The sequence below is a fragment of the Leopardus geoffroyi genome, chromosome E3, assembly GCF_018350155.1.
Source record: "Leopardus geoffroyi isolate Oge1 chromosome E3, O.geoffroyi_Oge1_pat1.0, whole genome shotgun sequence".
NCBI classification, from domain to species: domain Eukaryota; kingdom Metazoa; phylum Chordata; class Mammalia; order Carnivora; family Felidae; genus Leopardus; species Leopardus geoffroyi.
Genome location: NC_059340.1, coordinates 1,318,568 through 1,344,635, shown reverse-complemented (window position 1 = coordinate 1,344,635; position 26,068 = coordinate 1,318,568). Strand labels below are relative to the sequence as shown.

At 61.6% G+C, this 26,068-nt stretch overlaps 2 protein-coding genes across 7 annotated transcripts in view; one reads left to right on the top strand and one right to left on the bottom strand.

The window, feature by feature from the left end:
• LOC123588845 (translation initiation factor IF-2-like) overlaps positions 1-15,816 on the top strand; it is a 39,590-nt gene extending 23,774 nt beyond the window's left edge. Inside the window, exons 3-6 of one of the 3 annotated variants that reach the window (XM_045460151.1) lie at positions 12,181-12,264; positions 13,035-13,345; positions 13,669-13,846; positions 15,377-15,816. In XM_045460151.1, coding sequence (XP_045316107.1) covers positions 12,181-12,264; positions 13,035-13,215 — 265 coding nt within the window. In that variant the 3' untranslated portion in view covers positions 13,216-13,345; positions 13,669-13,846; positions 15,377-15,816. Of the gene's footprint in view, positions 1-12,180; positions 12,265-13,003; positions 13,346-13,668; positions 13,847-15,376 lie in introns of all 3 variants that reach the window. The other 2 variants (XM_045460153.1, XM_045460152.1) reach the window with 2 other exon arrangements.
• The window catches only part of ELFN1 (extracellular leucine rich repeat and fibronectin type III domain containing 1), a 69,977-nt gene continuing 45,605 nt past the window's right edge, over positions 1,697-26,068 (bottom strand). For all 4 annotated transcript variants that reach the window (XM_045460147.1, XM_045460149.1, XM_045460148.1 and 1 more), the window contains exon 3: positions 1,697-9,902. In XM_045460147.1, the coding sequence (XP_045316103.1) occupies positions 7,162-9,624 (2,463 nt within the window). In that variant the 5' untranslated portion in view covers positions 9,625-9,902 and the 3' untranslated portion in view covers positions 1,697-7,161. The remainder of the gene's footprint in view (positions 9,903-26,068) is intronic.

Sequence of the window (26,068 nt, the reverse complement as noted above, 5' to 3'; positions counted from 1 at the left end):
AGAATAATCAGAAGATAAATAATAAAATGTCAGCCTTAAGCCCTAACACATCTATAATTACTTTAAAGGTAAATGGATTTAATAAATCAATTAAAAGATAGAGATTGAAAGAGTGGATTAAAACACACACACACACACACTACTCAACTACCTAACTACCCAACTATATGCTACCTACAGGAAACCCACTTCAAACGTAACTATATGGATATGTTGAAAGTGAAAGAATGATAAAAGATATACCATGCACCCATTAACTTTCAACAGGAAGGCATGGGTATATTAATACTATATAATGTAGGCTTTAGAGAAAAGAAAAATTATCAGACCCAAAAAGAGACAATACTGAAAGTGAAGTCAGCAAAGTTGCAATGAACAAGATGAACACAAAACTCAATCACATCACTATATAGCGATGAACGTGTGGAAGCTGAAATTTAAAACACAGCACCATTCATAATTTCTAAAAAGGTATACATCCAACAATACACGTGTAGAATCTGTATGCTGAAAATTACAAAATAATGATAAAAAAAAAAAACAAAAAACTAAAGGGTATTCAAAGAATTGAAATGGCATACCATGTTCATGAATTGGGAGAGTCAACATAAGAGTGATGTCCATTCTCCCTGAATTTATAGGTTTCTCTCAATTTCTATTAACATCCCAGTAAGATTTTTTATAGATTTAAATAAGCTTATTCTAAAATTTATATGGAAAGGCAAAGACATTAGAAGAGCTAAAACAATTTTGGAAATGAAGAGTAAAGTGGGAGGAGTCACTGTATTCAGTGTCAAGATTTACTATACACCTGCAGCAATTGAGACAGGATGGTGCCAGTGGACTGATAAACACGTTCATCAACAGGATAGAATGGAGAGCCCACCAAGAGACCTACACAGTACACCTGCTTAATTTTTATTAAGGGGCAAAAGCCATCTGAAGGAAGCATGATGGTCTTTCCAACAAATAGCATGAGAGCACTTGGACGTCCATAGACAAAAAACTAACAACAAAGGATCTTCTGTAACTTAATTCAAAATAGGCTATGGGTTTAAATGTAAAAAGTGAAACTATAAATCTTCTAAAAGAAAACGTAGAGAACATTTTCAGGACTAGGGCCAGGCAAGAATTCTTAAATATGACATAAAAAAAAGATTAATAAATGACACTTCCACGAATTTAAAACTTTTGCACTATGGAAGACCTTGTTAAGGAAAACACACACTATAGATGGGGAGAAAATGTTTGCAAACCACATGTTTGACAAAGGTCTTGTATCTAGAAAGTGTAAAGAACTCTCAAAATTCAACAGTCAAAATAAAAAATTCATTAAACGGGTAGAAGTTGAAGTATTTCTTCAAAGAAGAGATACTGCTGGCAAACAAGTATGTGAGAAGATGTTTGACAACATTGGGCATTGGGGAAGTATAAATAAAAATGACAGTGAGATCTCACTATACACTGTTACAACAACCAAAATAAAAAATTGGCAATAACACTAACTGTTGGCGAGGATGTGGAGAAATTGTATCTTGGGCATCTAAAAGGGGAATGTAAAACGGTACAGCCACTCTGGAAACAGGTGAGCAGTTCCTGACAGGAACCATGCACGTGACCACACACAGCCTGGCAATCGCACTCCCGAGCATTTATGCCAGAGAAATGAAAATTTCACTTCACACTAAAACCCGTGTGCAGATTTTCACAGCAGCTTTATTTGTAGCAGCCTCAAATTGGAAACAACCCAAATGTCCTTCAGTAGGTGAATGGTCAAACAAATGTTGCAGATCATCTATACAGTGGAATACTACTCAGCAATAAAAAGGAACATAACAAATACATACATGAGCCAGGACGGATCTCAAAAGCCTTCGCTCAGTGAAAGAACCAATATCCAAAGGTTACATAGTGCATGATCCCACTTACATAACATTCTAAAAGTGACAGAGGTGAACAGATTAGCGTTGCCAGGGGACAGGGACAGAGTTGGAGGCACGGGAGACGGCTGCAGGAGTCGTTCTGTATCTTGACTGTGGTGGTGAGAACACAGATCCACACCCATGGGATACATTTACAGACCACACCCACGCACGAGGGCATGTGAAAGCTGGTGGGGGCTGAACGAGGTCTGTAGCCTGGTGACCATACCTGGACCCATGGACACAACATCTTCCTGGTCTCGATGCTGTACTACAGTCAGGTCTTAGCACCGAGTGGGTAGCTTGGGGAGCTGGGCAGCTACGTACTATTTCCTGTGACCCTATAATTATTTCAAATTTTAAAAATTGGAAATCAAAAAACCTCCCGAAGAGTAGAACGAGTAGGCAGTGCCGTGGGGTGAGAAGAGGTGCTGAGAAGGGTGTGGTGATCAAGGAGAACTCCCTCGAGCCCCCCCACCCCCAGTCCCGTATTTTGCCTCTGTACCCGCCTCATTCCCAGACGCTGGCCTCTCTCCCTGGCAGGTGGGTGAACTGTCCGTGGTGCTGGCGAAAACCGTCCGCCCCCTCAAGCAACAAACCTTAACCCTTCTTCCCCAACCATGTTCTGGCGACCCCCCTCTCCCTCCCATGCATCATCAGTCTTCTCCACTGGATCCCACAAACAGTCTGTCATGGCTCCCATCTCTATGCATCACATCCTTTACCCCCGCAGGGAGAACAGAGGCTCCGGAGGGAGGTACGTTGCTACAGAAAACAAGGAGATTCTTTGCACAATTGACGATAGCCTATAAACCCCGAGCCTGCTGCGTTTGTAGAGAAGAGGGACTAGAAAGGCAGATACCAAAATGGTAACCATGGCTTTTCCTGGGGTGGTGAGATGGAGTGATTGCTCTTTTCTTCTTTATGATGAACTGTTTTCTAAAGTTTATGTAACGAAAGGATAACTTTTGAGATAAGAAAAGGATCAACACAGGTTGTTATTCTATCAAATGCCACCAACGGTCCCCCACTGCCCACAGCCTGACTCTAATCGCTTTAAGGCCGTAAGGTGGGTCACCAGAGCCTGGCTTAGCTGACCTCATTGGTCCCTCATGGGTCCCAGCAGCCCCCAGCCCCACACTGCCCCAGCTTCTGACCTCCAGCGGCACCTACCTGCCCCTCGGGGCGGGGTCCCTTTCCTCCCACCTTCTGTTTGTCCTTGGAGGTTTTGACCTTCCTGAGAAGTCTCCCCCATCGCGAGGGCAATGATAGTCCCCTTCCCTGTGCTCCCCTGGCGTCTTATCACTGCACACTGGACTGCGTCTGGACTGGTGGGTCAGTGGCCACCTCTCCCTTTGCCCCCCTCCTTCCCCACGTCTCTGCTATACCCTCCTTTCCCTGCTCCCTCCATGGGCTGACGTGTATGGACTTTGTCCCTGGGCTCTCTGCATCGGGTTTTCTGGCCATTCAGCCAAGGAGGAGCCCCGCAGGGGAAGGGAGGAGTGTGGGGTCGGCACACGTGCCCCAGCTCCCTCCTATGGAGTCACCTCAGGCTAGAGGTCCCTCTACTGGAGGCCCCTCTCCAGGCCCTGGCAGGTGTCCGTACAGCCCCTCCTCATCCCAGGGGCCACCATGTGTTGCCAGCTTTGCTGTCCCTTGTGGGTCCTTACACCCTCTCTTGGAAATGGCTCCTTTGTAGGCACGCCCCTTGGATTACTCTATTTTGGGGCGTTGCCTCTTTCCTGTTGAGACTGCGAATGACTCATTCTCCAAGGAGGGGACACGTCTCGATGTGTCTGGCGTGTCGGTACACAGTAGGTGCTCCGTAATTGCATACTGAAGGGAAGAATGAATGAAGCCTCAGGATCACCTGTCCTGGACGGGCTGCTCTCTGTGCCGCGCGGCCGTGCACTTGGCCTCTATTCTCAGATGGGCCTAATTCTTCACGCCTCCCCGTGTCCGTATCACCTGCCACCCTGTCCCCACCAGCCACCCCCAGACGCACGGGTGGGCTGACCGGGATCGGCGGAGCCACCTTGCCGGCCACCCAGGTGTGTGAGCAATAGCGCGACGTGGCCGTTGGCGACGCAGCCTTAGCGTGCCAATGGCGCGATGGCCCCGCGTGCCATTTGACCTTCCCGGTGACCCAGTGTCGGCACCCCGCTGAGACGCAGAGAGGTCACCTACTTGCTCTGGTCACGGGGTCGTGAGGGGCAGAAGCTGGGTGTGAGCCGCTGCTCTTGGCCTTCGAGCCCCATCACCCGATGGGCACTACCCTTCGAGGCCGCCTCCGGGAGGCTGAGCACCGACCCCGGCCACGGGGCAGGGCTTACCTTGCACGTCTTCATCCCGGGCTCGGAGCTCAGTCCTGAGCCCACGAGGATGCTGACCTCTTGACTTCGGAGCCTCCACCCCCTCCTCACTGTGGTTCCCTTATCCAGACCAAACATCACCCCTTCCAGGCAGCCTTCCAGGTTCTTCCCATGCGGGGTCCCCATCCTCCCTTGGGCCTCCTGGGCTGAGCTGGGCCACCTGCCTCCGCGTTGGGTGCCCTGACGGCCAGGAGCTCCTCAAGGGTGGGGGCAGTGTTGGATCTGTCTCGGCTCCGATGGTGCGAGAGTGCCGCCCGCACACCCTAGGTGCCCAGCCACTGTGTCTTCTCCTGCGCCGTCTACCCTCGTCAACTCCGCTGTGACCTCTTTCAAGCGAGGGCATGGTGAGCCACGCGCCTGCGTTTTGGGACTGGCCTGGCGTCAGGCACGGAGCCGCCTCTGTCCAGCCCTGGCTGTTCCTGGGAGGGTCGGGGCTTCTGGAACATTCTTGGCTGCTCGGGATGCCCCGCCCCCCTCCACCATTGTGTGTTCCTCTCCAGGTCCCTCCCCTCCCCTTGGACCCCTGCTTTGGTGGCAGCGCCCCTGGCGGTGACGCGTCCCTCTCACACACCCGGCCTGCCTACCCAGGGCAGGCGCCTCTGTCCTGTGTCTGTTGTCCTCTGATTTCCTATAAATAGCCAATTTTATCTCCTCAGTGACAGGGAGCAGCGGGCTGAGGAGCCTGGCCCCACTTCTGTCCCCTGGCCAGGACTGCCCTGTGTTAGTGTGTCCCCTCTCTGGGTGCCCCCCCTTCCTGCCCCTGCTGCCTCTCTCGCCGGCCACCAGGCTTCCCCCGTGCTGTCCTCCCAGGACCCCACGGCAGAGAGCAAGGAGATGACCGACTTGGGAGGGGCTCAGTCGGGGGGGGGGGCAGTCAAAGCCCACCCAGGTTGCCCCATGCGGAGCCTCCTACCCAGAACCTTCATGTAGTTGGGGGAGCACAGAGGTGAGGCCTGGTGGGGGGGAGCACAGAGGTGAGGACTAGTTGGGGGCAGACCGGCCCTGTGCGCGGCGCTGCGAGGCTGCTGGGGCCTGGGAGTCAGCTGGGTCCTGGGGGCCGGCACTGGCTTCCCCGCCGTCTCAGGGAGGTGCCTAAAGCTGGAAACAGCTCCTGAGGAAGGGGTGAGCTCCCTGTCACTGGAGGTGCTCAAGCAGAGGCTACTGGTCTTAGGGCTGTGCCCAGCCCTGAGTCCTTTCCCGCTGACCTGCCGGATCCCGAAAACCTGCCTCCGTCACTCTGCTCTCTGGGATCCAGTCCCAGCACCTCCCCCGCCCCCGCCAGTGTCTTACTGGGTCTTTGTCAGAAATACAGACGGGGAACAGGCTTGCCCCGGGAGTAGGGTGTGGGCCGTAGGGAGGAGGGCCTGGGGTGGCAGGCCAGCGGTGGTGGGGACACGTGCGTGCGTGCGTGTGCAGGAGGACCGGCCCCGGGGCTGTGAGAGGGAGGGAGGGGCCAGAGCGAGACGCCCCTTCCCTGCAGCGCCCCGGGCCCCCCCCCCCCCTGGCTCCCCTGGGAGAAGGTGGCTTTGCTGGACCCCGGCTGGTGCTGGGCGCAAGGGCCCAGATGTGGCAAGGGGGAGCCTGCGACCTGGTGGTAAGGATACTGGCACCAGCCACGGGGAGGGGCTTTCTGGGGGCGGGGCGTCAGGACCCAGTCTTGTCTGGAGAATGCGAACCGCGTGGTTCACACATGCAAAGTGCTCCCTGGCTCCGAATGTGGGAGCACAGCGGGGTGAGCAAGGTACCCGTCCGTGCGTCCGGCTGCGGGGCTCCGAGGCTGGCTCGCCTCGACTCTGACTCACCCGCAAACCCACACAGGCCCCCGTCCCTGGCTGCCCACTCACACCCACGCGGCTTGCGGCCTGTGCGCACTCGGGTGCACGCACCAGACACAAGCCACCGTTCACCCGCCTCTGCACGTCCCCCAGCCCGCGGTGGACTGCTCACCTCTCCCAGGGTTCGTGTGAGCCCCCCACCCATGCTCACGACAGCCCGCTCCTGCTGTCCCGGGAAGAGGGCTCCGTGGTGACCCTACCTGTAAATAACCCCAGCCCCAACCCAACCCGATAAAACCACCCTACATAGAACATTAAAAAAAAAACCCAGATCCCTCCCTAAGTCCCATAGTAAAAACCCAGTACAAGTATTTGGGTTTTCCCTTTGTAGAATTTTTTTTTTTTAGTAGATATAGTCTCTTTCTCGATTTACAGCAAACATTGCAAATATAGAAATATTTTTCTGAACAACGGGATGACAGCATACAGGGGGGACAGGCCGGAGCACATGCTCGTGGGCCACGCCCCTTCCAGCCACCCCCGACAGCCGTCCCGGGGCAAGGCCCTCCCCACAGCCTCCCCGGCAGGGCTCCGGGCGGGGGTCCTGGAGGCCACCCGGCCGCCTGCGTTGGCTCTGCCTCTCTCTGGTGGCCTCCGGAGTCAGCAGCCAAGAGACAGACCGAGGAGAGATGCACAGCAAACCACAGACAGAGGCAATCGTGGGGGGGGGGGGGGGGGAGCCGGGAGGCCACGCCGGCCACACCCCCACGTCTGGTGTTTTATGTCTTTTTAAGAGAACTTTACTTTTATTATTTTTTCTTAAAAAAGGAAGAAAATAAAGACAGAGAGGAAGATAAAGGCGGCAGAGAAGAATCCAAGAGGAAAGATAATGAAAAAAGATTCCCCTCCCCCACCCCCACGCCCAGACACAGTTTTCGGAGGTCCCTCGTGTGCGTCTGTGTGTGCGCGCGCGTGTGTGGCGTTTCGTGGCAGTCTCTGGGTTACAAATGGCCGCGGTGGGTCCTGTGTCCTTTTTGGTCCCCTGGGCGTCGCGCGTTTCGGGGTGGGGGCGGGGCGGGCGCGGCCGCGGGCTCAGGACTTGTGCTGGGCCGACACGCCCTTCCAGTAGTCCAGGATGTCGTGTAGATCCTCGTCTTTGGCGAACTGAACCTTCTTGCGCAGGGCGTGGCCGGCCGCCACGAACTCCTCGTGGTCCTTGTGGCGCCGGCGGCTGAGTCTGAAGCGCTCCCAGATGCTCTGGGAGGCCCTGCAGGCGTACTCGGGGCTGGAGGAGTAGCTCAGGTTGTGGTACTGCGGGGACAGCTGCGAGTAGGCCAGGTCGCGGGGCCGCGGCCGGGTCAGCGGCTCCAGGATGGACGCCTTGCGGCCGCCCAGGCTCTCGTGGGGCGGGGGCGCGGGGGGCGCGGGCGGCTCGGCGGGGTGGGAGCCGGGGTACGAGTGCCGGTGCTCGCCGTAGTGGCGGCCCTTCTCGGCCTCGGCCCGCAGCACGGCGGCCGCGGGCGTCACAGTGAGGATGGTGTCGGGCGCGGGGGAGCTCTTCTCGATGTACTTGGCCTCGGCGGCCGCGGCCTTGTGCCCGCCGGGGGCCTCGGCGCGGAAGGCCCGCGGGCTGCGCGCGGAGCCGCCGGACGAGGGGCCGGCGCGCGGGGGCCCGGTGGCCGCCTCCACGCTGTGGTGCCGCTGCAGGCCGTGGCCGAAGGCGTCCTTGTAGACGGGGGACAGGAAGCCGTGCTTGGCGGCCAGGGGCTCGGACAGCAGCATCAGCTGCGGCTCGGCGGCGGACGCGGCCCCGGACTTGCCGCCCTGGAAGGAGGTGGCCTCGGACTTGAGCGCGTCGATGCAGTTGTTGATGATCTGGTTGACCTTGTCCACCTCCTTGGCGATGGTGGAGATCTCGGCCACGGAGCTCTGGCTGTCGGGGCCGGGCCGGCCCAGCTCGCCGTCCCTGCGCTCGGCCTGCTCGCCCGCGCGCACCTCCATGTAGTTGCCCTTGCCGGCCTTGGGCGTGCCGCCGCCCTCCGCCAGCTCGTACTGCTCCACCTCGCTGGCGGCCGCCGGCAGGTAGGGGATGCGGGTCACGGCCTCGGGGCCCAGCAGCGGGCCCTGGGACAGCGGGGCCAGGCCGGGCGCCTCCATCTCGGGCCCGTACTTGAGCTCGATGATGGTCTTCTTGAGGCCGCCGGCCGCGGCCGCCTTCTTGTGCTTCTCCTCCTGCCGCCTCCGCCTGCGCAGGCAGTAGTAGACGGCGCCGAGCACCAGCACCATGCCGAACAGGCAGCCCAGGATGGTCATGATGTAGTGCGTGGCCGTGGACGGGCTGGGCACGGGGCCCGGCGGGCTGGGCGGCCTGGGCAGGCAGATGGTGAGGCAGGTGTGGTTGTGGTGCAGCCCGGAGCTGGTGGACACCACGCAGTAGGTGTAGTTGGTGAGCGTGTACAGGTTGGTGAGGCGGATCTCCTCCCGGGGCTTGGTCAGCCTGGACACGGTGGACGAGCGGCTGTTGTTGAAGTGCTCCAGCGTGTACATGCGGGTGAACGGGCTGGGCAGCTGCACCGTGATGGTGGCCGAGTTCTGCGTCAGCTGCTTGACCTTCATGAGGGGCCGGCCCTCGGCCTGGGGCGCCAGCGTGGGCAGGGCCACCAGCGGCGTGGTGCCGTCGCCGGAGAAGCACTCGTCGTCGGCGCACGGGGCCTCGCTGGGCTCCGGGGGCGGCGGGGGCGGCGGCGGGGGCGGGGAGCGGCCGGGCGGCGGCGGCTGGGGCTCGGCCACGTAGGAGCGGTCGGTGCACACGGACTGCAGCTTGCCGAGGATGCTGCGGTGGCCGTGGCGGCCCCGGCCCAGGAGGAAGTAGCCGGAGTAGAGCGGTGGCGACTCGCACTGCATGCGGTCGTAGGCGTGCGTGGCGTTGGTGAAGGCCGCCAGCCAGCGCAGGAAGCCCAGGAGCTCGCACGAGCAGTAGAAGGGGTTGCTGTACAGCTCGCACACGGACAGCTTGGCCAGGCCCGCGAAGGTGGCGCCGTGGAGCCGCTGGATGCGGTTCATGGACAGGTCGAGGTTGACGATGTTGGGGCACTCCCAGAAGGCGCTGGGCGTGACCACCTCGATGAGGTTGGCCTGCAGGTACAGGTACTCGAGCTTGCCCAGGCCGCGCAGCACGCCCTCCGTCAGGTTGCGCAGGCGGTTGTAGCCGAGCTGCAGCACCTGCAGGTTGAACTGGCCCGAGAAGGCGCCGTCCTCGATGTAGGCGATCTCGTTCTTGGTGAGGTTGAGGTACGTGAGGTTGCCGAAGCGGCTCAGCGAGGCGTACTGCACGCTGCGGATGCGGTTCTCGTTCAGCCGCAGGTCCACGATGGTGTTGTTGATCTGCTGCGGGATGGCCTCGTACGGCGGCTGGTTCTGGCTGCAGATGGCCAGCCACACGAAGCCCTTGTCGCCCTCGATCAGCCAGCAGTCGCCGTGGGCCAGCCCGCCCGCGTGCAGCAGGGTGGCGGCCGCCACGCACGCCCACAGCGCGCCCCACCGGCACCCGGCCATGGGGACCGCCGCCGCGGGAGCCCCCGCTCGGCCTGCCGGAGTTGGGGGTGGGGGGGGACTGGGTGGGAGGCTGGGTGCCGGCCCCTGGGGGGGCGGGGGGGAGGCTGCCTGCGTTCTCAGGGGCGTGCCGTCCCAGCCGGCATGGTGGCGCAGCGGGCGTGCTCCCTCACTGCCGGACGCCCCGGGTCATCCGCCCGCGTCCCGCCGAGGCCGTGGCCGCCTCCCCCATCGGCCTGGGCGTCCCGACGGCTCCACCCTCCGCCTCCAGCTCCGTGGTCCTGCGGCAAGACAAGAGAAGAGAGGGCAGTCAGGAGACGGCGGCGGCCGCGGGAGGCCCCGGGGGTCAGGCGTGGCCCCGTGCCAGGCTCAGCTGAGCCGCCCGACAAAACAAGGAGGCGCATTCGGGGAGCCCGAGGACGACGCAGGGCGACAGGAAGTGCTCAGGACACACGCTGTCTTGGGGGCGGGGAGCAGGCCAAAGGAAGCCCCAGTTCGGAGCTTCCCACCCTCCCCAGCCCCGCTGCACCCGCTGGGTCCGACTCAAAGTTAGGGTCGCCCCGGAGAATCAGGAACCGTGTGTGCCTGGCTCAGTGCCTCCCTCGTGACAGAGGGAAGACAGGGACGTCCTCTCCGGGGAGGGCACTCACGGCACTCACAGCCGCCTGCAGAGGGTGCTTTGAGCCCTGGCCCCAGGGTCCGCAGCTGGCAGGGCGCAAATCCTTCCAGGGCCCACAGGTCCCCTCCGGCTCCTCTCCGGGGAGGGGCTGGGAGGCCGCAGCCGGCACCATCCAGGCACCGCGCACAGCTAGGTTCTGGGCCGGAGCTCTCCTGGGCTGGGCCCGGGCGCCTCCGTCTCGCCCAGTTAGCCAGCTGGATGGTCCCTGAGGCTTTGCACCTGGCTCCGGGGCCCTGGAGGGCGTCACCACTCTGTGTGGGTAGATCCCGGCAGAAAGGCCTGGAAGGCAGGGGTGGCTCTGCGAAGACTCCCCCAGGCCCCCTCCCCAGACCCAGGCAAGGGCCGAGCCCTCCCGGCTCCGCCAACGACGCCCGAGACACGATGCGCTGTGACGGTGGCCGCTGTCCCTCCAGACCCCGCGCTTCCCTGGGACGGGGCCGTCCCCCCTGCCTGCCGCAGCCCCCCACCCGTGGGAGGATCTCCGGTCTGCGGGACGCCCCCTCCGCCCCCCGTATTTCTCCCGCAGGACAGACGAACGGGGATGTGTTTCCTTGTTAATGCTTGGATTTACAGCCGGCCTCTGTAACCGCTCTGTGGCCTGGCGGGTGGCCAGCTGAGTGTATTTCACGGATATTGACGTCCGCAACTAGTCTGCACTGAGGCGGTTTAAATTAGGAGAAAAAAATATAATGATGCGAAATGGATTTTCCTTCCCTTTGGAAACTTCATAAAGAACGGTTTTGATCTGGCTCCTGGGGAAGAGTCGCTTTCTGATTTGCAGAGCGGGGAGAGACGGGACACGTGGGACCCGAGGAGGAACCCACCCCTGGCCCGGCCCCGGGTGCAAACCACCGGGCCCTCTCTGGGCCCAGTCGGAAGTGGCTTCAGGGTCCTGGCGGGGCACGCTTGGGTGTCCGTCCCCAAAGGAGGGAGACTGCCAGGGGTCGCCGGGGTCCCTGCACGGTCTGGCCCGTGATCTCCAAGGTGCCGTCCCCTGGGGAGCCCCTGGAGCGCATCCCCGTCGCCAGCATCACTATCACTCGGTGGCCACCTGCCTGTGCCCGGGCGGGCTGCCCCTCCCCCAGGGGGCCTGGCCCCAGTGCCCTGAGGCGCAGGGCGGCAGTGGGCGGGGCGTGGGTCAGCCTGGCTCCCGCCTCCGGAAGCAGGTACTCGAGCAGGCCCGTCTAGGAAACCTGGCGCCTCAGCAGTGCTGATTGTAATCACCTTTAATCTCTCGCTCAAAATAACCCAAAGTCAAGTTAAGGAGGATTACGGGGCCTGAAGAAGCCTTATCACGGGCAGGCGCCGGGGAGGAGGGACAGGGGCCCCCAGGCTACCAGCCTCTCCCCACCCCCCTCCCAGGGGCGTGGGTCTGTGTGCGCCTGCGGCTTGCACAAGGCAGGTTCCCACACGTTTGTGCCGGGCTCGGTCGTGTGTCCGGGTGTGCACGTGCGAGGGTCAGTATACACACACACGCGCGCACACACGTTGGGACCCACGTTCGGGCATGTGCACGTGGACACGCGCACCTCGAGTGAACACGGCCCCGTGGTCGGATGTGCACGTGGTGTGCCACCACCCGGGAGCCCCCGACCCCAGTGCCACAGCCTAGAGATTGGCCACCTTGTGAGCGGCAGGTGGTTCTGGGGACCAGTCTCGCCTCCCCTGTGCACCCCCACACTCTGAAGCCTCCGCCGTCGGGCTGGCCCGTGTGATGAGGGAGGCAGGGCCCTGAGGATGGGGTTCATCCCCAGTCCAGGGGCTCCCTCTGGAGGCTGTGGGGGATGGGAAGTCCTGTCTCACCCCACCTGGCCTCGGGTGCGGGGATATAGGAGTGGGCGTGTGACCCTGGTGGCTGGTCCCTTCTGCCCCTTTTATAGCCCCCAAGACCTGGCCTCGGAGGACCCAGGGATCTTGCCGCACAACTCACTCTACAGATGGGAAACTGAGGCCAAGGCCACACGGTGAGTGGCCCCATCCTCCCCCTCTGGGGCTGGGGGCTGGGCGTCAGCTCCGGCAAGTGCCTGGTCCCCCCGGGGAGGCCCCTCGGCTGCAGGGACTGAGCGCCCCGAGTAGGAGTTAACCCCAGGGTAAGGGGGACAGGATGCCACCCCATGGGAAGTAGCCCGAGTCAGCTTTCTAGAAAGGTCCTGCTGGGATCACGCACCATCCCCGGGACTGCCCTTTCCTCCCGGGGCTCACTGGTTCATCCACTAACCATCTGTAGCTGGCTCCGTCACCGCCCCCACCCCGTTCGCCCCTGTCCTCCTCGCCCACCAAGTGACTCGTTAAATAAACGTACCCAGGACACCTGCCGAGAGCCTGCCCGGCCGGTGGGGTGTGCAGAACTGTCACACCAGCCCCCACCCGTCACCTGCCCCCTGGCCCCAGCCATGCAGGTGCCCGCCCCCCTGCACCCCTGCAGCTCTGGGATCCTCTGCCGGTCCCCCTCCCTCCACACCATCTCTGCCAGCTCCCGGTGCCTCTGAACTCCCTCTGTGCGTCCTGCCGGGCAGCCCTGGCCACACATGGCTGCTGAGTGTTAGAAATGTGACCGGTGGCTGTCGTACTGGGCAGCATAGTTCTAGAACCTTCCATAGACACAACTCGACCTGAGTACCCGCTAGCCACTGCCCCATCTCCTTCCCCTCCGGGGCGCCACCAGCGGTTTCCAGCCCCCTCCCGCGCGTGGGCTTCCCCCAGATGGTTCCCTTCCCCCGCTTTCTCGGGCTAGTGCCTGGGAGCCGTCCCCTCCCTGTGCCGCGGCCTGCGTCACTGGGGCCACACTGCCGGAGCCTCCTAGAGCTGCTCGTTCTGACCCGTCCTGCGGGGCCACGGATACATGCGTGTTCGATGCCATCACTTTACAAAACTCCAGCCTGAGCGCCCAGCGGTTTTCCCGTATGCACACCTGACCCAGACGGACGGACGCCCTGAGCACACTGCCCCGGCCGCTTGCTGGACCCCAGGCTCGGTGCCGGCACCCCGGACTCCTCAGGACGGCCCCTCGGAGGCCCCATGACTATGACCCCACACCGCAAAGAGGTGGGCAGGGGCACTCACACGGGAGCCAGGGGGCGGAGGGCAGGGGCCTGTCCCGGGTCGGGAAGGCACCTGGTGGGGCATGAAAAGAACCCTGGGTAGGAAACCAAGCATCCCGCCCAGACGGGCGGAGGGCCGGTCTCTCGGCAGCTCTGAGTGGGGCCCAAACCCCACACGCTGCGGAAGATACTCAGGCACGAGCACAGGGCTGGCGTGCACACACACACCTCCGCTCTACCCCCTGCCTTGCCGGTTGAGTCCGGGTGGCAGGAGAGCCCTGGTGGCCACGTCCTCGTCCACGTGCCCACTCTTGTCTTCCACGGCAGGTGGACGTGCCGGGCACGGGGCATTTAGGAACAGTCAGGGCCCCGAGGCATCCATGAGCCAGTGGGGCACCAGCAGGGGACGAGACAGAGGCCTGAGTGGTGCCGGGAAGGTGCCGCGAAATTGTGGGCAGTCGGGCAAGGCTTCCACAATAAGATGCTGTTTGACGGGTCCTAGCAGGTGAGTAGGAGTTTGTTAGGCAAAGAAGGGCGGTAACGGGTGTCCGAGGCAGAGAGGGTGGAGGCTCAGAGAACAGCCTCCCTCCGGGGAAGTGGGCGGTGACGGGCGGGCGATGCCATGGCAGGAGATGGGGTGGCAGGGGTCCCGGGGACCGGCGTGGAAGGGCCGAGCGGTCCCACTGTGGGGAGCGTGTCTGCCGCGCAGGGGGCGACGGACACAGGGCCCTGGAGGCTGGCACCATGTCTGTTCTGTCACATCAGCCCTGCGGCCGCGCTGCCACTAATGAACTAAAGAAATACGGCGGTTCCAGGCTTTTAAACTTCTTACGACCGGATTTGCATAATCGCCACGGCCACGCTGGGACGGGAACACATCTGTCTAAAGCTACCGTTCCCCTCCTCAATCACGGAGCCCCGACGTGAGGCCAGCACGGGGCCGGGGCTGGGGCTTCTGCTGAAGCAGTGGACTGTCCACATCCAGAGGGAAACGGGCTGAGGGCCAGGCGCACAGGGAGGTGGGGAGATGGGGGGAAAGCTATCGATCGATACGTTTTTACCGCTCCAATGTTTGGCCGATAGATCATGTTCACTGCTAATGTTTGTCTGCCTCTGCAGCTTGGCCCTTCTGCAGAGCCCCCGGGGCCGTGACAGGCACATCGGGCCGGTGCAGCCACTGGCCGACGACACGGCCTGGGCCAGCAGAGCCCGTGCGGGGCGGGGCCTGCCCACCGCAGGCTTCGGATTCCTAGGCCAGGGCACGAATGTTGGGTCTGCCATGCTTTGGCTGTGTGACCGTGGGCAAGTCGCTTAATGTCTCTGGGCCCGCTTCCTCTTCCGTCAAATGGAGATCACCTGGGGAGCTCCCCTAGCGGCGTTACAGCAAGGATGACGTGACCAGATTATCTGAACCTTCCAGCATGTTCCCTGGTACAGGCACGCTCGAAAATGCCCACTCCTTTCGCTGGAGAGGCCCCTTGGCCTCAGGGGAAGGGGGTGGGGGGAAACGCACATTTCGGGCAGCGCGGGTGGACCCAGCAGGCCAGCTAGACGGGCCTCGTGGGTGCTTTCACTTCAGCAAGCCCCCCGCCCTGGTGCCCACGCCGCGGCAATGCCGTGAAGGCCGTCTCCAGGCTCATCGCCCACGTCAAGCCCGCCCTCCCCACGCCGGCTCCCCATTTGCCCGAGGAGGCTGGCACGGGCTCCCGAGGCGGGCGGTCCAGCAGTGCTGACTCAGCAGGGCCGGATCCTCAGGACTTGGCCACAGGGTAGGTCTGGCAAGCCCCCGACCTCAGCTGGCCCTGGCCTTGTCCTCTGGGAGGCAGGCCGGGAGACGGCCGCCTGCGCCACGCGTCCTCCCCGCGAGATGGCGGAGGGCGCTGGCGAAGGTCGAGGGACGGGGCCTGGCAAGAGTGCGGAGCGCCCGACGTGGGCGGTCCACGGGAGCCCTGAGCCCAGGGGCCTCGCCCTGCCTGGCCAGAGTCTGGGACGAGCAGGAAGTGTGCAAACAGAGGCGATCTCTTATTTCCTCCAGGACCCCGCGTGAAGCGAGTGCCTCCTGTATACGGAGCCACCTCTCTGACGTCCAGAGACACAGGGGTCGGCATCACCCCGATAAGACGTAAGATGGATATGGAAACAGGCCCCACAAGGGAAAGCCAGCAGCCGAGATCCTCCCGGAGGAAGGACAGTGGATCGCCCATGACGCCGCTTGCTAAAAATGCAGATTCTGGCCCCAACTCCCGCCGAGGTGCTGGCCCGGGACGGCCGGCTACGGGTGCCTGGTCCAGCAGACACGGCGGGAAGGGCTCCGGGCAGGGCTGGGGGCTGGATGACGCCGGGCTCGCACCGTCCCTCCTCCAGCAGGCCCCGCAGCTCCAGGCTGCTCTGGAGTTAATTAGGGACCCCAACATTTAATGGTCTGTTATGCTTCCACTGGGCATCTTTTTAAATTAAAAAACATGATGTATGGCACTGTTGGAAGGAGAAATCACTTTGCGATGGTTTCCTGCTCTGGCTCTGGCAGGGATCGGGGAGGAGGGTGGCTGGCCGGCCTCCAGGAACCATGGGCACATGACCCTCTCCAGGAACACCGGTCCACCCCCGGCCGTCAGGAAGCATGTCACTGACTCCAGGCAAGGGTCTGGGTGTCCAAAGGACGCTGGCACTGTTCCCCATCACACCCTCCTAACCCTGGCAGCCTGGAAGTTCTATCTTTAGTCTGACCTGAATCTCTCCAGTTGTTTTGAGGGATGGCTGGTTTGAGACGGACCTCGGAGACTTGCCGCTTCTGCTTTTCCCAGTGCAACCGAGACCTCCAAAGGCCCTGAACTCTCAGAGCCGGGGAGTTCTGTCCCGGTTCCGAGCTCCGGCGGAAGGCGGGGCGTCCGCACAGAACGCCGGCTCCCTCTCCCCACGAGCCACCGGCCGGGCCACGCCCGCAGACCCGATGACCACGGCCGAGCCCGCTCACCCGCCTGGCCTCTGCACGGACAGCTCCTGCCCGAGTCTCTGTTGCTATGATTCTTTCATCAGAGCACATTTCCTGGCCGCTATTAATTGTACTAAAGATTTGGGGCATGGTTTCCAAGCAGAGGTTATAAATTAGCAATTAACCCTCAAATGTTACAATGAGGGTAATCGGATACCAAGCAAAGACCAGCGTCAGAAGTATCAGTGACACGACACGGGCTGGGGCGGACAGGACACGTCCGCGGCACCAGGGCCGACCACGATGCCGGCTGAGCCCCGGTGGGCGCCACGCTGGGAGGAAACGGCCGCTCTGGCGAGGGGCGCTCGGGGAGACTCCCAGGCAAGGTGCAGAACAGCCAGCACGGCCCCCTCGGCGGCCGGGGTGTTCCCACACCGGAAATGGGGCTCTCTCCCCTACGTTTCTGGAGAGTTCCATCACAACACCTGGGATGCCGACAAAAGACTTCCAGGTGATCACCCTCAAGCTCGCGTCCCAGGAAAGAGGCTTCTGGAAGGGAAGCCGGCAGCACGGGCAGGCCTGGGCCCCCAGACTCTTGTCTTTCCTTTGTGCGTCATCAAACCTGCACACGCACGGCCTCCTCTGCTCTGCAGCTGAGGGAACTCTGAGCCACCCTAGGAGCAGACGTCATCTCTATCTGCTAATGTCCTTACGGTCTGAATTCTTACCGTTTCACTTTCAATCCACCTGGAAGGTATTTGGCTGGGGTGAGGAGGACGTAAAATCAATCCCCGCCCCCACCAATAGGCAACGAATTTGTCCTGCCGGCACGTATTGAATAATCTGTCCCCTCAGCTGACTCGTGAGGCCCCATCCCCCAGCCCAACGGCAGCGTGCTTCCCACGGGGCAAGTCTGGTCAAGACTGTCCTCCCTCTTCAACCCCGCGTGGCTCCCCAGCTCCCTCAAGAGAGTCCACGTTGCGGTGACGGTCCCTGCCTGGCCTGCCTCTCACCGCCCCCACCTTGCCCTAGAAGGCGACGGTCGGCCTGCCTCTCTCACATTTTCTCTAAGGCGCTGTTTCCCCGCCTGGGACGTAACCCCTCCCTGCACATCACCGGTCCACCCCCAAGTGCTCTGTGTTCAGACCCCTGACAGGGGCTGCGGTCCCCCCTTGTAATCCCAAAGCTGCCCCACTATGCCCCTGTGCTGCAAAGCTCTGACTTCCCGTCTGTCCCTCCCCATCAGTCAGACCGTGGGCCGAAGGCTCTGGGATGTCCTTTCCAGGCGCGGAGTAGGGGGCCTGTGAAGACATTCAGGCCACAATCACCTGTGAAGGGGCCCAGCCACACGCATGGCTTTCCAGGGATGGTCTCCCATTTATGCCTGTTGCTCTGGTGCAGTTATTAACGGACGCTCTTTCACTCGCCAAGCATTCCTGCTGGGCTCCAAGGCACCAAGGAGGCCTCTGTCTGGAGACTATTCTGTCCCATCGATGGCCCCCGGCCCCTCTCGTGACACCTTAGCAGCCCCGTTAAATCCTTGCAACTCTGTAACAGGCTTCCGTATCTAGGGCGAAACCCATCCGTTCTCACTCCCCGCGTTCCAGATACCTTGCTCTGGGTGGGTATCCTTCCGGGTGAACTTTCAGAATGACTTCAAACCACGTTGCCAAGGCGCGGACGGCAGTGCACTGAGCCTACACATTAATTTCGGAAGAGCCTTAGGGATCGTAACATTCCAGCTCAGCCTACCCCACTACGCCTGCTTTCTCTTTGGTCTCTCGGGAAAACTTTACAGCCTCCTTCATAATGATCTCAAATTTTTCTTGTAAATTTATTCCTGGGAATCCCGTGGGGTTTTCTGTTGTTCCGTGGTGAGTGGGGACCATTTATTTCATTATGTTTTCTGACTAGCGGCTGCTGGTGCAGACGAGAATCATTGATTTGTGTATGTTTGCCTTATACCCAGCCAAGTTCTCAAATTATCGCTTCCGTTGGTTCTCGTGGCTTCCTTGGGTCTCAAATCTGTCTGCAAATAACTGCAATCCTTTCCCACAGACATCCCGTTTAATTCGGTTTCGTGTCTTATTGCTATGTCTAGCATTTCTGGACAGTGATAAAGGGCCCTGTTGGGTTTTTTTTAATAAAAGTTTCTGAACAGGAATCATGAAAAAATCTCATCTTTTAGAACGAGGGTGGCCAGGGAGTGACATCTACTCTTTACTGTGAGGAAAAAGTACCCTTTCCGTTCTGGTTTTAGCAGTTAACTTAAAACCAGAAACTAGCACTAGGTTTTATCAGATACCTCCCTCCCATCCTGGCCAACCTGTTGATGCTCTGTATTATATTAATAGATTTCTTTAATATTAAGCCATTTTGAGTTCTTTTGACAAATCCGACATAATCATGGCAGATTATCTCTCTGATGTTCTGGGGAATTGGGTCTGCTTGTGTCTTATTGAGGATTGTTGATCCAGTCTTTACGGGCAAGATCCGCGTGGGGTCTAATTTTCCATACCGCCTCTGCCTCCTGGGGTGCGGGGCCGTTGTCGCTTCTGCCGGGGGAGATCTCCTGCAGACGGTGGCAGCCGGCTCAGTCAAGAAATGCCTTTGATGGGGGACCTCCCGGGTCCATGAGCTCAGGGCCCCTCCGTGGCAGAGGGGCTCCCGGAAGCCGTGTAGGCAAATACCGCGAACCACGTTGTCAAGTGAATGGTCGTTTTCTCAAGTGAATGTCACCCCTGGTTTATCTTCTGTGCGTTCTAGATTCTCCTGATCCGCGGTTGGCCCAGAGAAGTCTCTGCTGGCAAAGCTTACACCAGCCTGGCAGGCATCAGAGTTGGTGAATTCCACGCGGGCCTCTGGGAGACCCCAGCGCCCAAGGACGACATTAGGATCGTGAGGGCACCCTTGCGGGCAGTCTGGACCTAGTCTCGGATGCAGCCGCCACCGACAAGAAGCCGCTTCCCTGACACCGCCTGCTGCAGAAGCCTGAGGTGTGTGGGAGGGTCTCGGGGTGGCTTCTAGAAAGAGCACCCAGCGGGGGCATGAAGACAAGCCACCCAGCCCAGCCCTCCCTGGATGCCTGCCCCACAGAGTCACGAGATCAGGGTGGCTCGTTATGTGGCCACGGGTAACGACCTGATGTCAGGGTTGAGCCCCGCGTCCCCCCCGAGCCTCGCCTGCCCCGCCTGTCACAGGCAGCTCCTCGCCCTCAGAATCCGGGGTGTTTGCGAGCATGCTGGCCGGGCGGGACCCCTCACCAGAGGCGGGATGTGTGGGGCGTGACCCTTCCGCCGCCAAATCGCTTAGACTTTCTCAGCCTACGTCTTCTCTCCTCTGGGAAGTGGCAACAATCAAGTGACCTCCTGGCTCACCGAGGGATCTGCACACGAGAAACACGTCCCGTGTGCTCCGCGGGGGCCCCGTGGGGCTCCGGCCGTCTCCAGGATCTGGGGACAGACGGACGGGGCAGGGTTTGCGCAAAGTCCGGGCGGTGAAGCCAGGCCCCGGGAGCCTGAGCGTTGGGGTGGCACCGTTCCCAGGGGGCGTGGGCCGCAGCCAGCCCCCAGCTGCCCCTCCACTCCCCCCGCCAGCTCTCAGAGTCCATAAAAAATCAATCTAATGACACAGCACGCATTAATTATAGCTGCAAGAACAGGAACGGGATTGATCTGGAAGGGGCTGGCTCTGCTGTTACCTAGATGCTCTGCCAGAGAGCAGACCGGAGCCTGTCCCCCAACATGGGGCTGGGGGGACAGAAGGTGGAGGCCGCTGGGAGGGCAGCCTGGGGGCAGGACACCGGGGCGTGGGTCTGTCCCCGCCTCCCTCTGGTTTTCTGACCCCAAACCGAGACTGCAAAGGGGTGGGGCTCCCTCCAGACAGCTGTGGGTGGGCAGGACCCAGCCAGACCCCTCTCATCTCCCTCCCCTACAAACAGCATGGAGGGAAGGCCCGTCCTGGGTGCTCCCAAGTCCAAGGGGTTGAGAATGAGTATTCCTGGGCACGGCCGGAGCCCCAGCCAGACGGCATGACGGAAGGAAAGGAAGCCCCGTCAGGAGCTGGGGAGCCAGCCCGGGAGGGACACGGATGTGCTCTAAGAATGTCCCGTGTCCCCTGAGGATGGGGCACCGTGGCCGGCCCGAGGGCCCATCGCCACGCACAGGTGTGGCCGGGTTCGTGGTCCGGCCCAGTCTGCTCTGGCGGCCGGCCCCCGCTTCTCGGTGGGGAGCAGAGGCTCCGTTCCCCTCGATGCCATCCCCCCAACTGGTCTGTATTCTGGAGGCGCTCGGGGACCCTCCCTGGGCAGCCCTGGGGCTAGAAGTGACTGTAGGGCCCCTCGGACGGCAGCCGCAACCCAAGTCCCTGAGATCCAGGGGTGCTGGGGCCCCCCACGTGGGCCCGGGGACAGCTCCGGGCGGGCCTTCCCCTGTGTGTGGAGGGGGCGGGGGGCTGGGGCTGCGTTTGGCTGTGCCTTGCTTCCCGCTTATGTCTGAGCTGGGAGATCCAGCGTGGTCCGTATGCCGCGGTTATAAACAGAGCTCCTCAGGGGGGCTTCGAAGGGCCAAGGTGAGAAAAAACTGGAAGCATCCTGGGCGGGGGGGGGGGGTGCTGGCAGGACAGCAGCTTGCGGCCCGACACCTGCGGGGGAAGGGTGTCCCCGGAGTGCGACCCTCGGCCGCGGCTTCCCCCCGCCCCCGCCGCACTTCACGCGCACACAGCAGCCTCGCACATGAGCGTCTAATTACCGCCTCACCGCGGGCAGGAGTCCCGCCACCGGAGCAGCTGGAGGTCCCTCGATCCTCCGCGTAAGTGACACCGCTGGACGCCACCCAAGCGAGGTGTGAGGACGCGCTCCCCTCCGCGGGTCTACCCTCCAGCGCCAGGCGCATCAAAGAGACAGCGGAGCTGCTGGGGCTCACGCCGCCTCCTCCCCCACACCGCCTGCCGCCTCGCCCCGGGCTCTGAGCCTCCGTCTGTCTGCGGGCCGTCTGTCCGTCTGTCACCCGCGCCGTACCGCCCACCGGCCTCCGGGAGTCTGCAGGAAGGGGACGCATGCTGGAGGCCAGGACCCGGAGCCCGGCATTCCCTCCAGCTGGAATAACAGGTCACATCCACCTTGACGGAGCACACGGGACAAAAACGCGCCAGGAAGGGGTCGGCAGAGAAGCATGGCTCCACGCCACCCCCAGGGAAGAGAATGAGGCGAACGCAGGTTGAGCCAATAGATGCGGCCACCTAAGGAGGGAACCGTGGCTGACTTAACAGAGATCTAGCAGGTAGAATAGTGGAGGTGACAATCCATCTCTATGCAGCACCACTCAGCCTGTATTCAGAGAGGTTTCAGACTTTAAGGAAGACAAGCAGAGCTCACGGTCCGAGAGCACCTACTTGGCTGAGTCTCCACAGCTGCTCGACGGGGCGGGATTCAAACCCAGGCAGTTCGGCCCCGGGCCCCCGTGCGTCGCCACACGTCAGGCGGCCAACAGGTCCGCGTGGGCGAGGCGAGGGAGCCGGCAGCCAGGGGACGATGCAAAGGCAGGTGTCCGAGGAAAGGCGAGAGGGAGAGGCGGCGTCTGCGAGGGGCAGGGCCTCGGTGCGCCTGTACCCGCACAGCAGGCGCCCCCAGACCCTGCGGGTGGACGCTCACCCTCCCGACGTAAACCACGCGGCCTTGCTGGAAGGCAGAGGCGCACGGAGCGCGGGAGCCGAATGCCCGTACGCGGCGCGGCCGTGAGAGGCGTCCACGGGTGCACGGATCAGAGTGCGGCACGGTACGCGAACAGCGGAGCGCTGGCTGGCAGCGAAGAGGGGCGAGCCGTGAACCGCGCACTCGGCACGATGCCCCCACAGGTGCGCCGCCGAGACCCCGGGTGAGCCTTCCGAACCCCTGGCGCGCCAGCCGCGTCGCAGAAGCGCTAAACGGCGCCAGACAGCGGGTTCGCGGGGGGGGGGGGGCTCCGCCAGTGGAGGGAAGCGTAAAAGCTGGGGTGAGAATCACCATCGCAAACTTGCGCAAAGGCCCCACTGCCTCAAGAGGCGGGGGTGCGGGGCGCAGCCGGTCCGGAGACGCTGGGGGAGGGGCGGGGGGCTGCGGGAAACCGTGTACCTAACGCCACTGAGCCCCCCCCTTACAAACGGGGAAGGGGGGAAGGTGGCGAGTTTCGCGTGGTGTGTGTTTTACCACGGTGAGAAGTGGAGGAAGAAAGAGGGCGGAGAGGGTCGGAGAAGCGCAGGCGGGGGGCCCCGGGGCACTTGGACACAGGCCTCCTCGCTCCCTCCAGCGCTTCCCTGCGCCACCGGCAGCGCGTGGGGATTAATATGGAGCCAGAAGGGGCGGCGTTCAGGTATTCATGGTGTTATTCTTCGCACCTTTGGCTGTATTAAATATTTTATAATTAGTGAAATATTTATCAGGATTTCTTAAATATTTGAGACATCTTAAATACTTTATAATGGATTTTTACATGTTTTGGAAGGAGCGGGCTGCTGTGCATGACTGAGCTCCCCGTCGCCAGAGGTGTGCAAGGAGAGGCAGGGTGTCGGAGAGGGCACCGCCCCTGGCAAGGGGTTCCCCAAAACCGGGAGAGCTGTCGGATTCGCCCGTGAGCTTTCACAGAACAGAAACTTCCACAACCCAACTCTACCCCTGCTTCGGGTTGAGGGTCGGGCCCAGGCGCCTGCATTCGTTTGAAGTGCCCTCTTCCCTGGCTGGGACCCCGTTCTGGTTCCGGCTTTGTTTTCTCTGGTCCTGAGGGCCAGGCCCAGGCCACTCGGGCCCCCACCAGCCGGGCCGATCCCCAGGGCTGAGGGTCACAGCCACTGAGCGGAGGGTGAGGGGCACCAGCCCCTGGAGCTGCGGGCCCGGGGCCTCTGATGAGTCCTGCAGGGGCTCCCGTTGCACAGATGGAAGCACTGACGACCAGGGCGGGGAAGGAATGGCCTCAGGATCCCAGGGGAATCTAGGACGGAGGGGAAACCGAGCTTCTCATTTCTGGCCCAGGACTTCCCCGCGTCACACGCTTCACCCCTCCTGGTCGTCCGAGCTCGAATACTGACCTGCAGTGTCGGGGGGAAGTGCCCCTCTGAGTGCCCTCTTCTGCCCTGGCTTTGACCACGCACAGAGGCAAGGTTTGACGGACTTGGCCGACGTGACGTGGTGCCCTACAAGCTGACTGGTGGCCTGGTGCTCTGCCCCCTCCTCATCGGTGGACCCCTGTGTGCCGGCCCCCTGCCAGGGCAAGACGGGGGCACACGTGGCTCTACAGCAAGGGGCCTGAGGAGCCACGTCAACAGAACCTCCCAGCTTTGGCCTCGACCTTGTAAGGGCTTGCGCTCGGGCCCAGAGAAGGAAAGGAACTCCCTCCCCCCCCCCCCCCCCCCCCCCCCCCCCCGGTCACACAGCAGGGTCGCGGTACAACCAGGGCGAGGACCTTGTTCTCCTGACCCGTCTCCAAAAGGCTCCCTCGTACCCACCCTGAGGCCCTGGGGCTGTGCCTTAGCCGGGGTGAGGGGCGGGAGGGGGCTGATGACTGCCCTGGGGCTGGTTCCCTCCTACCCCTCCACTGCCCAGGGGGGCGCCGGGGCACAGGGACCGAGGGCTTGGGCTACACAGACAGAGATGCCATCTGCCCAGTGCCGGCCCTGGTCAAGTCGCTAAATCTGCGTTTCTGCTTCCTCGCCTGTGGGCCTGGGGCTCAGGTACACTCAGGCCAGCTTTCTGCTACCAAAAGTCAGGTTTTACAGGTGCCGACGCACATTTATTTAAATGTGGTCAGACACAGGAAGGAGCAGCTAATTGCACGCTGGACTTCGTTCGGTAGATGAGGAAACGGAGGGGAGGCTGGCGCCTCGACCCAGGAGAGCAGCTGTGGGCAGCCTCCGGGCCACTGGAGGAAGCGAGGCTCCGACTGGATCGACGCTCGGAATCTGGTCGTGGCCCCACTTGCTGTGGCAATGAATCGACAGTCACAGCACATGACAAAACAGTACCCAAGCAGCCTATCCTGTGGAAGAGAGACCCACGGGGAGGGAGGCTCAGGAGAGGAGGGATCCAGCCGGGAAGGGAGACGTGGTCTCAAGGGCCCACAAGACCCTGGAGCAGGAAGGGGCCTTTACAGGCCTCGGGACCACAGCCCCAGGCTGCGGAGGCCCCCCCCCCCCAACGATGCTGGGACAAAGGGCCATCTGGTCTACCACCTGCGCCCACCCCGCGTAGGGCTGGGCTGCTGCACTCGGCTGCCGGCTCCTTCCCGCCATAAACCCGAACGCTCCGGCCCCTAGGGAGCTCTCTGCCCAGCCCGGCCCGGGGCCGAGGCAGGCTGGGGACTGGGCCTGGTGCCCCTACAGGAAGCTGGACAGACCTCCTGCCGCCTGGACCTGACGTAAGCTGGAAGGCCTCTGGGGAAACCAAAAGCGGGGGTGGGGGAAGAAGCCCGTGGCCCAACTTGGAGAATCTGGCCCTCCTGCCTGGTCCCGCCTTCCTCGTCCCAACAGAGGTGACGGGCAGAGTCCTGGGCTCTGTCCGGGCCGGGCCAGGGTCCGAGGATGTGGGCTTCCTCCTGATGAGGAGAGCAGGTGTGGGGTGGGTTGAGAAGGATCGGGGTCCACCCGCGACGGGCTCACGGGGGAAAACGTGCTGCTGGGGCACCGTCAGCTGGGCTGGACAACAGGAGCCCAGGGACACGGGGCAGGGTCCAGGGCAGGGGCGCCCAGGGCCTGCAGGGCGAGGCCGCTGGAGCCACAGGCCTCCCCAGGGATCCATTCCTTGCCCGACCACAGTGCTTGTCAGCTCACCAATCAGAGCCGAGTCCTTTGGGCCCTGCCACGTCCTTGGTTTTCTAGAAGACTCCGCAGATGTGTCAGCCGCTCTAGGAAGAGCAAAGTCCTCACGGGCTCCGTGACATCAGCGGCCCTGCATTCTGCTGGCCCACGTGGCGACTTCGAGCCTGCCACTCTGTGACTCCTGCCCTCTCTCCCACATGGCGGGGACCGCAGCTCTGCCCTGCCGCCTTGAGGGCCACAAACAGCAGCTGGGGCCCTGCCACGTGCCAGATGCTGGACTAAGGGATGCAGACAACCAAACTCAACCAGTACGGGTGTCAGCCGGGGACTCAACCTGGTCTGTGGGTTCAGGAGGGCTCCCCGAGAGGCGACACTTCTGCAGAGACTTGAACAAAGAGAGAGACTTAACCATGCAAAGGCATCTGGTGAGCAGAGTGGGGGCAGATGGGGCATACAAGGGACCAAGGAGGCCAGGGGAGCTGGAGCCTGCAGGGGGGTGGGTGACAAGACCCCAGGGGGTGCAGGACTGCTGGGAGCCTTTATCTTACCCCAGAGTGTCTGCCGAAGACAAGATCTTGCCTGAAGGGCAATAAGGAGCCACCGAAGGTTTAGTAGAGAGGAGCTACGATCACCCTGGCTGTTGCAGGACAACAGTGGGTATGCGGGAAATCAAGAGGAGGCGTCCACGGTCACGGCAGGAGAGACGGCAGAGTGTTCTGGACCAGACGGCGGGGGAGGGGAGGAGGGAGGGACGTGGATGGAGCCAGGAGGCGTGGACTACATCCAGTGACACGCATACGAGTGTGCCCGGGAAGTCTGGAATGTTCCCAGAAGCACCAGTCACGAGAGCCCCGAACTGGACAGTACCCAAACGCCCACCGACAAGCGGACGGATGATCCCCAGGGGAACACCCACGACGGAAAGCTATCGTGTGGCAAAAAAGGATGAGTGAACCGTAACGACGCGGCCAGGGGATGAACATCGCAAACAGCAGTGCACGAACCGTTTGC